The 16,562-nt window shown below is 32.8% G+C and overlaps 3 protein-coding genes and 2 non-coding genes across 5 annotated transcripts in view; 4 read left to right on the forward strand and 1 right to left on the reverse strand.

Annotated features, from left to right (window-relative positions):
- Positions 1 to 606: 606 nt before the first annotated feature.
- On the forward strand, positions 607 to 5,373 carry LOC116767756 (uncharacterized). The gene is made up of 7 exons (XM_032658224.2): positions 607 to 764; positions 1,962 to 2,021; positions 2,175 to 2,323; positions 3,038 to 3,223; positions 3,994 to 4,167; positions 4,457 to 4,714; positions 4,813 to 5,373. Exons 1-7 carry the CDS (start codon positions 662 to 664, stop codon positions 4,954 to 4,956), a joined length of 1,074 nt encoding a protein of 357 aa, XP_032514115.2. The 5' UTR covers positions 607 to 661; the 3' UTR covers positions 4,957 to 5,373.
- Positions 5,374 to 5,606: 233 nt separating this feature from the next.
- Positions 5,607 to 5,677, forward strand: Trnag-gcc (transfer RNA glycine (anticodon GCC)). Its single transcript has one exon. It is a non-coding gene; the product is annotated as a tRNA-Gly (tRNA).
- A 206-nt stretch (positions 5,678 to 5,883) lies between these two features.
- Positions 5,884 to 7,605, forward strand: LOC116767523 (uncharacterized). Its single transcript, XM_032657874.2, has 3 exons — positions 5,884 to 6,034; positions 6,517 to 6,735; positions 6,824 to 7,605. Exons 1-3 carry the CDS (start codon positions 5,968 to 5,970, stop codon positions 7,378 to 7,380), a joined length of 843 nt encoding a protein of 280 aa, XP_032513765.2. The 5' UTR covers positions 5,884 to 5,967; the 3' UTR covers positions 7,381 to 7,605.
- Positions 7,606 to 9,989: 2,384 nt separating this feature from the next.
- On the reverse strand, positions 9,990 to 10,060 carry Trnag-gcc (transfer RNA glycine (anticodon GCC)). Its single transcript has one exon. It is a non-coding gene; the product is annotated as a tRNA-Gly (tRNA).
- A 563-nt stretch (positions 10,061 to 10,623) lies between these two features.
- LOC116767620 (uncharacterized) overlaps positions 10,624 to 16,562 on the forward strand; it is a 186,563-nt gene continuing 180,624 nt past the window's right edge. Inside the window, exon 1 of the mRNA XM_032658024.2 lies at positions 10,624 to 11,024. Within this exon, the coding sequence (XP_032513915.2) occupies positions 10,987 to 11,024 (38 nt within the window). The 5' untranslated portion in view covers positions 10,624 to 10,986. The remainder of the gene's footprint in view (positions 11,025 to 16,562) is intronic.

The raw sequence follows: 16,562 nt of genomic DNA on the forward strand, positions 1-16,562 counted from the left end.
AAAACAGAAATTTATGGAGCTAATAGCATCTATTTTTATGTCAAATCCCACTTGTACTCCACAGTTAGTGTCGATCTCAATACTATTAACAGATAAATAAGGATAAATTAATTTTAAACAGTTAAAAAATCGTTTTAAACTGAAAACGCAGAACATAAAGCGTCGTGTTATAAGCGGGTTTTCGAATGAGGTAATGAGAGATAAATTAACAGTATTTTTTACAAATATAAGGAATTTCATCCCGAAATTTCTTTTAAAGTTTTTGAGGAATTGAGTAACGAAAATCTATTTGTAGAAACATCAAGTAACAATGGAGTTACGCCAGTCAAGGTGCTTTGTTCGTGGAAGCAAAAATATATGTCTTTCTCTTTATAATCTAGAAAGTAATTCTTAATTTCTTTCTTTGACAGAAAAATTATATCTTTTGAAACGAGTGTCATTAATTAAAAGGATATACAATGTACCTATACGTATATATATATATATATATATATATATATTGTTTTCCCCCCAGTTATCTTATTTAGCGCCACTGACGCAACCCGTGCTAATATGAGTACGCAGGCTTAAATCTACAGTTGTAATGATTTGTGTATAACACATTGTACGGCACAGACATGTTTCTCACACGTAATAATATGTCGCTTTGTGTTGTTGTGTGATGGCAATCAGACAGGATGTCAACTTCTCTAAGCTAGTTCTGTACGGCTACCTGATACATCATCAGGATCCTAGAATATTGAAATACTACGCACAAACACGTAGTGAGTATTTAATCTTATTTGATTTTCAACAATAAAAACATTATCGATGTATTGAAAAGTATTGACTTGACAGACGGAAAAGAGAATCGTCATATATGAAATTCATTTAATTAAAACATTGTATCATTTTGTCTGAAAACAGCTTTCTTATTATAAGACATGTTCTTTTAATCTTAGTGTCTGTTCGAATGAAAACTAAAGAAATAAAAATCGAGGGAAATATGTGGTATTTTTTTTTAACAAAGCTGATTTTAACCGCTACTGTATTGATTAGGTTTCGTTCTCGAACAACGTGGTGGTATTTTTATTCTTAACTAAATTAAATAATACGTGAGGAAGTTTATCAGTTTCAACATACTAGAACTTCACACTCGACCGATAACTTTATTTGTTGTAATACACAATACAACTATGAAATAAAATAGGAGTAATTATTTAATTAACCACATACCAGCATGTATGTTTTACTCTTCCTTGTTGGTTGTCTGGAAGAGATCGCTAGTTAGGGACAAGGCCGCCAGCATTGTAAATTTTTAACTACTATAATTGTAATACTCCTTCAGGTTACTTCTAATACTTATAAGGGTTTTTAATGAAGAGTATTTAATATATTTACGTATGTTGTTGCAACTGAAACTTCCATAATTATCTTTTCGTAAGGAATATTAAAGTGTAAATGAAGTTTTGTTTTCAATTGTTTTATAAGTTTAGTCATTTTATTTAATTGAATATGAAAATTGTATTCGTTATCTTTATTATATTTTCTTAATGTTTCTTTTTCTTTCTTTCTAAATATCAACAGTCAATTTATTTTAGCGTATCATGAGTAAGCTGAAGTAGTATTGAGACTACCACATTTTCTTTTCATCCATTTCAGTTTTATTGACTTAAAAGTAATTAAATTGGGACAGAATAGTCTATAACAAAAATATACACATTTTTATACATGAGTTGATCCAGTTAGCTCGTAACTTTTGTAAATAAAATTCGCAAACACGTAGATGATAGCGGAAATGCAAACACGCAACGGTCAAACGAAACACAAATCTTCCAAGTCGGTCAAACGATTATCCAGATTGTTGTTGGAACCTTATCTTGACTCCGCATACCGCGAGCGATGCTCATGAATAACTCGGTACGCCATTATGTTTTGCCATCGAAGCATTGGCTCTATTGTTGTGCTGTTTATATATACAGGGCGTAGCGATGGACTCCCATACCCAGCTTGGCTCGCCATGGGAAACGCGCCGGCTTCAGGTATGACACCATTATAATATTGACGCACTACTTCTATCACTACTTCGATTCTACCAACTTATATTAACTTCAATCCAGTATACAAATTTTATTTCTCAAGAAACTTCCGCTACAATTTGCTGTGATGTGTGCTAATGTTACCAAATCGGACAGAATCTCCGGAGCCCGTAGTGGAGCCCCCACAAACTCAGCATGAAGGCCTGGGTCAGTTATACGGCCTGCCGGTGCCACTGGCCTTACGGAAGAAGCGGAAATGCTTGTTGCTCAAGATAATATACGTCGCGTTATGTATTATCAACATCGTAAGTTATTTATAATTTGGCAAATTAATATTTTTAATTTTCGTTACAATTTCAAAGTCCAACAAGGTTTTCGAGTCTGGTCTAGATTCGAATGTATACACCTAAGATTGAAACTCTTTATCGTTATTGAAAAACCTTTTATACGATTTCAAAAACATCGAATACCAAATGGGCCTGGCGGGATCAGGGATGGTATGTTGGCTTTGCAATACTGTCTTCATACAAATATGAATAGCATCTGTTTAGAAGTAACAAGAGAGGCTGGTGAACACGCAACTTTTGTGAAATTTACATTAAAATTTGTTGATTTAAAATAAAAAAAAACTACTTATAACATACTTACTTATGTTTCCATATAAAACGAATTAAATATTTTTTGCCAATCTATTCAACGACAGTTTTTAACTTATCAATAACTATTTTAATCTGTTTAAAGGCTTCTAAATATTATTTCTATCATCTTCAAGATCTCTGTTACTACACCCTGCTATAATTATGTTGTTACGTATTCTTCCCCCTTTTAACACACATACTGATTACTCTGTGAGCTTCCAAGAACCTTCCACCAGACTTCCATGAAAAATGAACATTCTAAGACTTTGAAACAGAAAACTTTTGGGAACATTGTGTTTTTAATCAGAAAATTAAAAAGAATTTCATTATACGGAATTCATGTTATGTATTATAGATAATAAAGCTTGTTTTTTCCGCCAGCTTCTCTCGATAGCGGTGATCGCTGTGACAATCAGCACAGCCATCACCATGCGGATCTTCGCCGTGGACCAGTCTGGCAGGCTGGTGGCCATGATACTGTTGAGCGTTCTAGCGGCCGTTACTCTCTCCATTACTATTTATGCTATGGTCGGCATCCTGAGGAGGCACTTGAGAATTTTACACGTGGTGAGCTATACGATCGGTGTTTGTGAACATTAATCCGATTATTATTCTTTAATTCTCATGGCAACTTCTCAAGAGTATTAACAAAGACATAAAGACGTTTTGTCACCTGCATGTGGGTAGTTTTATTGCCTTTTATGTTGCCGTTTACTATTATAAAACCACAAACTGACAATACTAAATAAAAATTAACAAATAGCAAAAAGAGAGTTATATCATAAATTTCGTTACTTAGGCACGAATCGATGTAAATAATTTTTTGTCGGATTTCTTATCTGAAGGGTATAAAATAATGGAGCAGCTCATGTAATTACGTTTTTTACTTTAATCTAAATTTTTTTAAAGTTGCTTTCGTCATTATCTCGCTTTTTCAAGAAAATCAAGGTAAATAACTCTTAACCTTGAGGAAAATATTTTCAAGTTCAGTGTAACCGAAGCGTTGGCATATCACGCGAGGGAAATTACCTCTTATAAATTTATAAACCCCGAAAAATCTTACCGTATATCTAGATAACAGGGTGCCCGTTAAATGAAAATGCTTCTTAAATCACCATTAACTAGAGCCTTTTTTCAGCTTTCCCTAAAATCTGTGCTATAAAAAGTACTTCAAGCTAAAACTTGGTAGTGATTATTCTAGACTATAATCAAAAGTATATTTGTTATGCAAATTTCAGACAGCGCCATCTAGTGTCGAAGTCTCGCACTATACAATATGTAACTACGATTGTTTTTTTTTAACCTTAAACGAAATCCTTCTGGTCTTCTTTCATCAGGCCTCCGTAGTCCTTGTGATCCTGGCTGTGATACAAGCCCTCATCTTAGCTGTGTCGGTGCGAGTTACTGAGAGAGACGAACTAAACTTGAGCATAGCACTTTCGGAGTCATTTAAGTTGGCGATAGCTGACAACCCCAGACATGTGCGACTATGGTCGATAATGCAGAATGATGTAAGTTTTAATGATATAATATAAAATTTACTCATTTTTATAATAATTGTACGAAGATAACTAACAATAAGCATAAGATGGCAAGACAAATAAATCTCAATCGTCTTTACTTATTTGAAACTCAGAGTCTATTGGATATATATATATATATATATATATATATATATATATAATGAGTAAGTTTCCATGTAAGTCATAATAAATGAACTAGATTAATCTTAAATTTACATGTGTTCCAAGCCATAATAATTGTTAATAGACAGATAAGTTAATCTGAATCGAATTGTAGCTCCAGTGCTGTGCGGTGTACGGCCCCCAGGATTATCGCAACCCCAAACTTCCTCCTTATTTCGCCCCCGACGTGCCAATCTCATGCTGTCCCAGCTATATGGCGGACCGCTCCGAGCTGGTCCAAGAGAGGGAGAGGCAGGCTTGTAAAGCTAAAAGGCTATACAGTGAATACGGCTGTCGGAATCCCGTGATAAACATGTACACAGGGTATTCGAAGATTGTAGTGGCAGTCACTTCATTTCACATTGGAATAATGGTAACATTTCTTTCATTCTATAGTATATAAGATATGATTATTTTAATTAAAGTTCCCCGTTGCATCGTACGCTAATGATTTGATTTTTTATTTGACAGGTTATTATAGCAATACTCGGCTGTTTAGTTTCGAAGAGGTTGAAAACGAAAGGTAAAACAGGTGTAGTCTTGGAGGCCGCCCCACCACAGGCAGCGGAAACATCCAAACAGCCTGTCAAAACGAAAACTAGCGCTAAAGTTTAGGAATCAACAACCATGTTCACAGATAATTTATTATTCCACATAAAAAAGACCACAGCATAATAAGAAATGGACGGTTACATTTTTTTGTATGAATTTCGGGAATATTCCTTCGAACAAAGATCTCATTCGATTTTCTTGTCCCATATTAAGCTGGATGAGTAGACGGATCTAGATTAATTATTTTTTTAATAAGCATAACTTGTAGGAATTGTAAATTTTGAAAATAAGTAAACGACTATGAGGTATAAAGCATGAATTATTTTACCCTAGAGTTTTTATAAAGCGCCACCTGTTAAAGTTGTCGGTAAATTAAAAGTTCTCATCACTGTCGACAACACTTTTCGAAAGTGGTTTACAGATGGCGCTATCCCAACTCCCTTAAAATAAAATTCTTCATTGTATGAAAAACTTTTTTTTTTTAAATAAGAAACGCTTTTCAGACACGTGGTTTCAATCAAAATTATATTTATAAATCAAATATTCGAAATAAGTATGTATTATTATTTTTCAATTGTCTGTTTTATTACTTTATCAAGTTAATCTTTACTATGTTCTTTACTTAATAGTGTAAAGTTTTTAAAATTATCCATTTTGAGTGAAAGTTATCGATTTTGATAAATTAAATTTCAATATTACTCGCACTGATATAAGCATCGGTGGTTCAGTGGTAGAATGCTCGCCTGCCACGCGGGCGGCCCGGGTTCGATTCCCGGCCGATGCACGCTTTTTTTTATTAAAGTTAGTATACAAATCATTATTTATATAATATTGCTGATTACCATAAAAAAATCTACACCCAAAACTCTTTAATTAGTAGCTTGGAAACCCAACTTAAAACCTATCTCTATGATAACAAATTAAAATTAAAAAATATATATGATTTTAATGAGAAAACAGCGTAATGAATAATAAAATAGTTATTAGCAGTTCACTATTATAACGTCTATAAAACTGTTTGAGATTTAAATCGTTTTATTCAGTATGTGCTACTCGTAACTAAAAGGTTCAAAAATGTACATCGTATTACGATACATTTTACTTCTCCAATGTTTGAACATCATAAAACGCGGCCAAACAAGTAAGTTGAAACAGCTCGCTGAATCGAGCCTCGAGGAAGCTGAGCAAATTAATTTACTATACTCTATAATTTAATAACTTTTATACTTGTCAGTATTTTTACATGAAACACTTTTATTTCTCTTCACTTCTGCAAATAAATTTTTACCTGGCACGTATCTAAAATATACTTTTCATACTTTTGTTCTAACTTAATTAAATTAGACATTTAGTGAGGTAATTACTTGGCCGGAATACGAAAACACATCCCTTTTTTGTTTATTCACAACTCGTCTAACATATTAAAATACGTATTAATATTCAAAATTTAATAAACCAGTAACGACTATGTTAGATAAAGTCTTCTAAAATTAACACAACCAGGTCTTTACACTACCCATTTTATGGCGTATGGGTAATAAAATATAATACATTTATACCACAATTCTGCTTTAATAATAATTATGAATAAACATCTCCTGAATTAATTTATCAACTTTTTAGAGATGCCAGTATATTGCATGGAGTCACTAAACACCAGCGACTGTAAGCAAACACCGAAAAACGTGTTCTCCTACTACAAGCTGGGCTCCAGGTGCGAGTTAGAGGTCTGGAGGGGCTGCCCCAGCTCCAATAAGTTCGACACAGAAGAGGAATGCTCGGACACATGCATCTTCAGAAATATTGAGGTCGAGATAAAAGAAACAAAGCATAAGGAAAATGGTATGACCTCATCAGAGAGCCTCACATCTCATTCAAATTTGATAATGCTTTTATATTCTAATAATACGTTCTCGATTATGTGTCACAGATAAATGTTTATACACGGAGGAACTAACGGAGTGTGATGAAAAGTTGCATCACGTGTTTAAATACAGCCCAGTATTGAAAGACTGCGTGGAAGTGGAGACGAGCTGTGTGTCGCCGAATGTGTTCGAAGAGAAATTAGATTGTATCGAAACGTGCGTACGGGAATTATCGTGGGAGGAGAAACTGAAACTGACATCAGACAGACAGATAAAGGAACTTGATTCCATACTCGAGAATTTGTTCAATGAAACGACAGGTGATGGAGACTCATCACAGAGTATAGAAGCCACGGAGGATGGGAATACGTCCTATACTGGGACATCCCCAACGCTCGCAGGAAATTCCACTAATGACGGTGACAAAACTCCAGCGACAGATCCGGCTAAGAAGCTGGAGGGAGATGAGAACACGAGCAATACAACCGGCCTCAATAATAACACAGTAACTACACTAGAAGAGATTAAGAAAATGAACGCTCAAGACAACGTGGAAACTGAACAGTCTACAGAAAAAGCAACTAGGAAAGCAGGCACGGTGCCCATGGTAGAGATTAAATAGCACTCACCAAGAGTATATACCGTCAAACTAAACACGGGCAATTTACCATTTATATACCTTGATACTTTTTTCTGCTATAGAAATAAAAAATAAAAATTATCTATGTTTCGTATGCTAATGCAAAACTCTAGCTCATTTAATATCTTCCACAAAAAATATATCGGTTTTGATAATTAATTTTTGGTGTCATTTCCAAATATATAAATACATTTCTCGTTTTATTAATATGGTAATTTATATGACGATCCCTTATAATATTATTGTGACTGACGGTTTGATATCATAAAGCAGTATAATCTGTGCCTTTATCTTTGATATTCTGATTTAAGAACTCTGTTATAAAGAATTTAATTTTATAAATCACCCATACATTTCAAATGTGTATATATAATCTACAATTTGTGTGGACCTTTACAACCTCTTTAGAAACGTCAAATTACATATAAATGTCAAACAGCCTGTTAAATAGCTGTCAATGTTTCAGAATCCTGTTGTGTTGATCAGAAATAATTTAATTAAAACTTCTATATAAATAATACGGTTTTAAAAATAGTAATTAAAATTAGATTTTACTCAGCGAAGAAGAGAACCAATAAAACTGTATAATGACGTAGATTTTTAAGTGGTATTATTAAATCTTATACAAGATAGCACACTGAGAGAATTAAATCCATTCGCGTAAATATGTCAGTTGTACCATTATACTGTCAATTAGAAATAAACAGATTATATCTGAAAGATCTCGATCTGATTGGGATTTAAGTCCCGTGTAACATGGGTATGGCTGGTTCAAAATACCCACGGTTGTTCGTCGCGTAACTTTAACGGGTCAAAGTAATAATTTTGATAATTTAAGCACCTTATGAATGAGCGTAAGCCTCGATGTTAACAGCGATGATTTATTAAATATACTTAATAATATTGAGATTTGAATTAGCGACCAAAAAAGTTTAGGTAAATTGTATTTAAAGTAAAGTTTTTTTACTATAAACGTGTTAAAAATAATTCTTTTATTTCAAAGGCGACAAACGAATAGACGGTCTACTTGATAGTTGATGGGAAGTGGTCTCTATCACTCATGAAAATCTGCAACATAAGATACAGATGCGTTGCCGACCTTGATTTTTGAAAAAGAAGGAAATTTTGGGAATAGGCAGAGGGCAGGTAATAGCGAGAATAGGGCAAGGGCAACCGACTCTCTCACTCGTTGGACGAAACACAGCCATTAAAGACTACTCTGCGCCGATCTTCCGTGAGAGGGTGGTACTTCCCCGGTCGAGCCAGCCCATGTTCGAGCTGTGGTTGCTTGACCTCAGCTTGGCTCTACCACCACAATTCTTGCTTAAACTATTATTATTTGCAAGTCGTTGCAAGTCGTTACTGGAAGGTCGCTTATTTTAATGAGTTACGAAATAGACCAGGTGCAATTTGGAAGGGTTGTTCCATATACATGAAACTGGTAACACTATCTCGATTGTCAATACATATTAATAGATCATGTATGGGCTATGGACGCGCTGACAGTCTGCGTGTTCTGTTCTGCTGTGATGAAAGCGTGAACTGTATGTTGTGCCTGGTCTAGCGAACATCTAGCTCAAAACACAGCAGCTTTCTCTTGTAATTGGTTATACGAATGTTAATTCAACAATACGTACACAAATTAGTAAATAAAGAGTGACTTGAAACCAAATTAAATGTTTTATTATCTGTGATCTTATTTTTATATTTATACTTACAATAAGAACATAGAGTTTTTATAGTTATACAGTTTTTTCTGTAGCTTCATTCGCACAGGAGTTGAGGAATATTTTGACAACTTCGACCATTTTTTATTTTAAGAACGTCTAAATTTTTACCATAATGTAAGTTTGTGTGGGGAAAATGCGGAGGAGTCCGTTAATGGTACATTGGTGATTTTTTCTGGTTATATTTGATAAGTCACTTAAACATTTAATACTGACGGTACTAATATATACTGTTTTTGAAGAATTTGAATCAGACATTCACCTAAAATGACACAGTGTACTGTTACAAGTGGCGCCACCCGTGCCGTACTAATGTTAATATACTACAATCCTTGGAATCATTTTTATGACCTGCTATAATTAATTATAATAATCAACCATTGTAAATTTGGAATGGCAACATTTTAATATCAACTTTTATTTGAAAACTATAAATACTGGCTTCAGCCATTTTGTGAGACATTACTGGAAGTGACGCTGTACTTTAAAAATTAAGACTGAAACTGTACCTCGGACAAAATATAAAAAATAAACGTCTTCTGATGATTTAAATGGCACTCTCATAAAAAAATATATCATAGACAATAATAAAAGACACGTCACACAATATTCAACTCATTAAGACAGTGTAGGGACAGTTTTGAAGAGAGTTTAAAATTTTAAAGCCAAATATCAAACAAATTATTATAATAATTATTATCTCTTAAGTTGTAAAACGGAATGTCATCTTTAAATGCCTAGCATTCCATATATTTTTTTCAAAGTAAGATAATTCAAAAAAATGCTAAGATATTTAATTATATCCTTTTACATAAAAAGTTGAAAATTAATACAATGAGGTACGTCCTGTGAAATAAAAAAGCATGCATCGGCCGGGAATCGAACCCGGGCCGCCCGCGTGGCAGGCGAGCATTCTACCACTGAACCACCGATGCTTATAAACCTTGGTTAAAAAATGGTAAGATTTTTTTTGTATGTTTCATATATTTTAATATACATTCACTTTATACTATCAGCCAATGAACTTTATGTAAACAAGGATATTTTGTAACTATTGAGACAGATGTTCTTTTGTGTGTCGGAACAAATTTCAGAAGCTAGGAAAAAATATATTGAATAATTTAAATTTTTGTTAGGACAGATGCATTAAGAATTTAGATTATGTCAACAAAGGGGTTCGTTTATCACAAGATATTTTATTATTATGCACATAAATGAGAAGTAATGTACTGCTTATTAATTTTATATAAATAGGATTTTATATATTTTGAAATATAAAACTAAATGCAAATTAATTACTAACAAAGTATAAACTAAGGTCACCGTTAGATGGCGGCAAAACGCACAATGATGGCGGCAAACCAGCAGCTGATCGACCTAGCTAAACACCAACCACACTTGACACCGGAATTCAAACTAGTCGGCCAACATGTCGTCAGTCTTCAAACCAGTCGAGCGATTCCAGCAAAACTCGATAAAACACACTCCATTCAGTACAGCCGCGGCTCTCGTTAGTGGTGTATGTGCGAACGAAAATTTTAAAACATAAATCGATTATTTCAGAAGCATCGATGTCGAATTATCGCTATTGAATCGATGTTTTTGTTATATTAGGGATGTTTATGTTGTTATTTAGTTATGTAATATCACCGGTTATCGATTGCGTCGGTCTTGTCTAGGTCAATAGAGTATTTCGGGAATGACCCAAAGTGCAAGTTTAGTATAGTCCCAAGGTGTGATTGTATTTGTTGTGAATTAAGTCAATGACATATATGTAGTTGAATAGTTTTGTGTTTACTTGTGACTTGTGCTGTTTAGTGTTACTTCTAATATTTTGAAGGACATTATTTTGTAATAGAAAATGTTCGGAGTGCTCATGAAGAGGTGGAAACCTAAAAGGTAAATGTTTATTCAGATATTATATATATTTTCTAAATTTTATTCTTAAGAATCTGTATCGTAGGTATTCTGTGTAATATTATTTGAATCGAAGGCCATTTAATAACTTATTTGAATTTGAAATCAGAAATCAGTTCACGTAATGTGAAATTTATTAACAGATTGATTCAAAAAGTATATATATTAACATATTTACGTAGTTATAACCGAATCGAGTTGACTGTTTCATTATTATACCATTCTTTCTAATATAAACATACGTGCAATAGACATCTCACGGGAATGGAAACCAAGAACCGGTGCTGTTGTGATAAACAGTGTCGCTGAACTAAACGATCTCTTAAGTGGTGAATGAGAATATTAAAAATACATTATAAAAAAAAACATAACAAATAAGTATTATATATTGTATATGAATAGAAACTATAATAAAATAAGTGTATAACTCAGTAGGAATATATATATATATATATATATGTATATATATTTTAATCATAATATAATTGACAATATTTAGCTTTGTTATTATATTCACCCTTTTAAATTAAAACGTAGGTTTCTGATGTCTTATTTCACAAAAGCGTTCTGTTTTGACAATATTAATTATTGTATAGATATTTTTGTACACATTTTTATTTCTGAACGTTCACTGGATTATAAAAAGATGCCAAGCGTAAAATATTCGATTTTTTTTTTTATTTACAGTCGTTAAAATATGTCGATTAAAGTAGCCACTGGTTTTTATTATTCAATTATTAAATAACATATTTCAATTGACAGTTAAGATTAAAGGTTGTGGAAAAATAAAAGTTAATTATAATCATGGTTAAATAAAAATCGATGATAATTTGGAAACTTTATGCGATGCTAGTAGGAATGGTTTAAAAAAGGTTTTATGTCACTTTAATTATGACCACCGGTCCTGAAGGCAGCTTTTCTAACACCTGCCTAATAGATGTGGCATTTATAAAAATAGATGTCGCTATTTAGATAATATTAATTGTATTATTACGATACTTTTTACATATTAGTTTTTTTTACGCTTTAGTTTAATAATGGTTTCGCTTAACTACTTCCGTTAACTACCGAAATAGAATAAAATATTCACGTTACTTTTCCAACCTTTAATAGTCAAATGTCATATACCTTAATTATTACGAAGTATTTAGTTATTTTAAACTTAATGAGATCTACGACTTTTGTGAGTATTAATTTAAATGAAACTAACATTATTCGGATTACTACGCGTATTTTATTTCAATAACCTACGTTTTTATTATAACCTGCTAGTGTACACTAACGGAAAACTGTTAAGGCTTTAAGTTATATGTCGATTGAAACTTGTGATAAGCAGAACATGCATTTTGATATAGGTTTTATTACGATGTGATGTATTCAATTGTGAGGAAGCAGTCCCTGTTACGAGTCGACCTTACACATTATAATACAAAGTTATTTCGTATGTAGGTACATATGTAAGGTGGAAGAGCTTTGCCATGGTCAGGTAATGCAGCTCGAACAAGAGTTGGCTTGACCGGGGAAGTACCACCCTCTTACAGAAGACCGACCTGAAGTAGTCTTTAATGGCTGCGTGTCGTCCGATGAGTGAGAGAGCCAGTTGCTCTTTCTCTGTTCCCACGCTTTCCTGCCCTCTCCCTATTCCCACCCTTTCCACCTCCCTCAAAAATCAAGGTCGGCAACGCATCCGCAACATTCCTTATGTTGCAGATGTTCATTGGCGACGGTGACTGCCTCCCATCAACTATCAAGTAGTTCTTCTCTTCGTTTAACGAAAACGCATATATACTTCTATAGTTTATAAAGTTAACAATAAAATGCGTAATCCTAGGAAGTAACAAAAATAGGTAAGCCTTAGCAACTGTCTCGGTTTTTGCTTACTACTGAGTCAGCTACGTCGAGTGTCAGGTATCGAAAAACATTGGAGCAAGCATAAAAACGTATCGCATAGCCTGTGTCAGCACAACGAAAAAATAAACAAAAGTAGGTTGTAATGTCTGTATTTACATCGGAATCTTCACATATTCGGCCATCGATTGTTTATTTGAGTATAATCAATGGAATATAATAAAATTCAATTGAGTATATCCAATAAATTAATGTTCTAGAAGCATCTGTGGGATTTAATGCCAATGTTATAGATTACAAGCACACTCTTACGTAATCCGAACAGGACATACAAGTCACTGTGCAAAAACTCCATGACTGTTATAATTAATTTGCCACGCAGAGCCGGGCTGGGAAACCTATCCAATTTTTCTGAAGTGAAGCAAATAAGTCTCCGTGAGAACCCCGCGCCGCAAACAAAGAACACTGTCAGCCTAGATTTTATTTGGGCCATTTCTTTTGTATCGCGAATTTTAAGCCGAAAAATTTGCTTAGATTTTAGTCATCTATATTTTTTGCGTTTCATTTACAGTGTTAACACATTAGATGTTCCGATTTTTATGAATGTCATAAAAATTTATGACATTTCGTAAATGTCATACTGACGTTTCGTTATACCTTTAGGTATTTCTTAAGTTAGAAGGCTTAATCATTTGAATTGTTCGATGAACTAGAAAGTAGATATTACTATTTATTATAACGGATTAATGGGACAAGTAGAAGCAAAGAACCATTGTTTCCAGCAAGAAGTACGACTGCTGCAAAAAGTTTTGCAACAATTACACAGTGAATAGACTTCCTGTTTCGTAAATCAGCGATTAATATAATACTTACTGCCAGCGTAATTAGATTCATCTTATTAACGATTTTATGTTAACCGGTTATTTCAAATAACTGAATCGGTTTAGGTTAGCTTAAACATCCGTCCTTAATTTGCTATGCGTACACTGACAGTTTATAATAGAATTATGTTAAGAAAATCGCTCTTTCTATTTAGCAATGAAGGTAGTTTTTAATCACCCACGCGAACGATATTAATGTCGGTGTGGGTTATAGTGAAAGTTACGCGTTCCGTATAAAGATATCTTGTTGAGTATTATTGTTTTATTTTGTGATTAGATGGATACAGTTTCATGAATGAGTTTGAGGATGGCATACTATGTAAAGATACTTTATGCAACCTATATATATATATATATATATATATATATATATAGGTGTAACAGTAGATTATATACAAATTAGTTACATAATATATATAAACAATTTAATATTTAGTTAATTTCGTTCTTATCTGGTAGTTTAATTAAATTTAAATTGTATCTATCTTATAAAGTGTTCATTGTCGTTTCAGAATGTTCTATTTAAATTGTTATATATATATATATATAATCTAAAGCCAGTAACATTACTTTCTCTCGTATGTTTTCCGAACAAATTAATAATTATAATCTGTGTGATATAATTAATATATATATATATATATATTTTTTTTTAATGTCATGCTTGTCATAATTGGTCTTTGACTACTTAAGATATTTCGATTTCAAGTTTTTTATTTTTAATGTTTCTATTTTTTTTATTTGGACGTAAATTAAGCGTGTTGTAATATTATAATAAGTAATAGTAAATATGTTACAAACAATAAAAATAAATATATAAATATAGTTAAAAAAACACGCTATTTTTTCATGATATCGAACTAAAAAGTTTAAAATAATTCTCAATTACGGAGAATGAATAATAATGAAAGAAAAATATTAAGATTATTGTGAAAAAAGCGTGGGGTGCTTTGTGACATATATTTCGTGAAACGAGACTTTGACTACATGCAAACAAACAAACAATGGAATCTAATAAAAGTTAAAAAATCAAACGAATATGTTAAATTATGTTATATATATTAAACTTATTTCTTACTTTTTCAATGTTTTTTCAAATGCTGTGGACTCTCAAACTATTCTGATTCCATGTAACTATGTTAGTCTGAGTTTGTTATCAGTTGTTATCACACGTGAACGATATCAGATAAGAATTCAATGACCAAGGCTACATCACACGCTGTTTTATATACATTTTAAACTGCGTACAGATGGTTACGGTGTAAAAACGTACACTGATAGTAAGAAACGTATCAGCCAAACTCGTAACGAATTTTTTTCTGCTCTCCTAAGCATGTCGCCTTAAAAATATATTGCTATTCATATTACGCAGACGGCTTCTTATTTTAAATATCAGTAGTTTTGTCTTGGACGAGAACATAAAATTAGCTCTTACATTACAACGTGTCCGCCATTTTGATTTTTAAAAACTTTTGACGTACTGAATGTCAATCAGAAACGACCCATATTTAGTAAGATCTGTACGAAATAGGAAGCTATGTAATTAATGAAATATACGTATGTTTTAAGCCCTTATAAAACTAACTAAAATGTTAGGATTTTTATTTAGATCACCATCCGTGCTAACACCCAAAAGACATTGCGCTAATGTCACGCTTCGCAGAAAGCACAAGACGATCGGTCCGACAATAATAAAGATATTAATTTACCAATCTCAACTGTAGTGATAATAATGAAACTTCTATATCTAAAACGAGGCAATGTTATTAAATACCAATCACTTAAACACGCCTTAACCTAACCTCCGTATTAAAAATGTCATCACTCATCACAGTATATAAATAATTTAAATGCACCGGTGTCTGGCGTTTACGGATATATTTATAGGAATACCCGTTTTCAATTGAGTCTCCCTGTGTGTTAGCGGAAAGTGTGTTGTGATACGAGGCATAACCTGGAAACAGTCGTTGTAAAATATAGTTTGACGTAATAACTACGATATCAGGTGATTATCAATGTATAGATATTTTTTTTTTTGGTACTACCGGCAACGGGTTTTGAGATAAAATCTTTCATATTAATTAAAAATTCATTTGATTAATATTTTGAATGACACTAAAATTATATTTAATATTTTCTTGTTATTCGAAAATTACGTATTTAGATTATTTTATAAGTATGTACTATTCATTTGTTATTTATTATTCAATTTTATGTTTTATTTTTCTGGTGTTTGCATGAAGGTAGAATCTCTACATTAATCTATTACCAGTGCTGCCCTCTGGCCACCTGCAGTGATTTTAATTGACAATTGGCCCTCTCTATTTGTAGAGCTTACAGCCTTTGAGCGATTCACGCTGGGTGGCCACCCCGATAATATTTTTGGAGTTCTGCAGTTGAATACAAAAACGATGATTATGTTAAGGCTGTATAAAATTAAATTAAATTGAGATTTTTTTTTATTGTATACAATACGATCAAAATAAGTCTGTTTGTCGACTGCTTATATCAATTCTGGCTTAGTTAAGATATATTTTTTTAACTTTCATCGGCATATATCTGTTGCCAATAAAGCTAGAGCCACAGTGACGTATAGATTTAAAACAATGTCGGGCATTGGTGCGGTACACAAACATGAAGACGCTAGAGGGATTGTTAAAATGCAAATTTAAATGATCAGAACTTAACCAGCCGAGTCCAATAAATTCATATAACGAAATTGCTTTGTGATGCAATGGTTCCACACGGAACCCAAACACGAGGATCTCAAACAGAGACGTTGCACCGATAA

This window comes from Danaus plexippus (assembly GCF_018135715.1).
Source record: "Danaus plexippus chromosome 9 unlocalized genomic scaffold, MEX_DaPlex mxdp_26, whole genome shotgun sequence".
NCBI lineage: Eukaryota > Metazoa > Arthropoda > Insecta > Lepidoptera > Nymphalidae > Danaus > Danaus plexippus.

Excerpts from the sequence above, each read along its gene's own strand:
- LOC116767523 (XM_032657874.2), top strand. The coding sequence starts at position 5,968 with ATGTACATCGTATTACGATACATTTTACTTCTCCAATGTTTGAACATC. Across the intron at positions 6,035-6,516 it reads CATAAAACGCGGCCAAACAA|AGATGCCAGTATATTGCATG; the intron begins GTAAGTTGAAAC and ends TCAACTTTTTAG. Across the intron at positions 6,736-6,823 it reads AACAAAGCATAAGGAAAATG|ATAAATGTTTATACACGGAG; the intron begins GTATGACCTCAT and ends TATGTGTCACAG.
- LOC116767756 (XM_032658224.2), top strand. The coding sequence starts at position 662 with ATGGCAATCAGACAGGATGTCAACTTCTCTAAGCTAGTTCTGTACGGC. Across the intron at positions 2,022-2,174 it reads GGGAAACGCGCCGGCTTCAG|AATCTCCGGAGCCCGTAGTG; the intron begins GTATGACACCAT and ends CAAATCGGACAG. Across the intron at positions 3,224-3,993 it reads ACTTGAGAATTTTACACGTG|GCCTCCGTAGTCCTTGTGAT; the intron begins GTGAGCTATACG and ends TTCTTTCATCAG.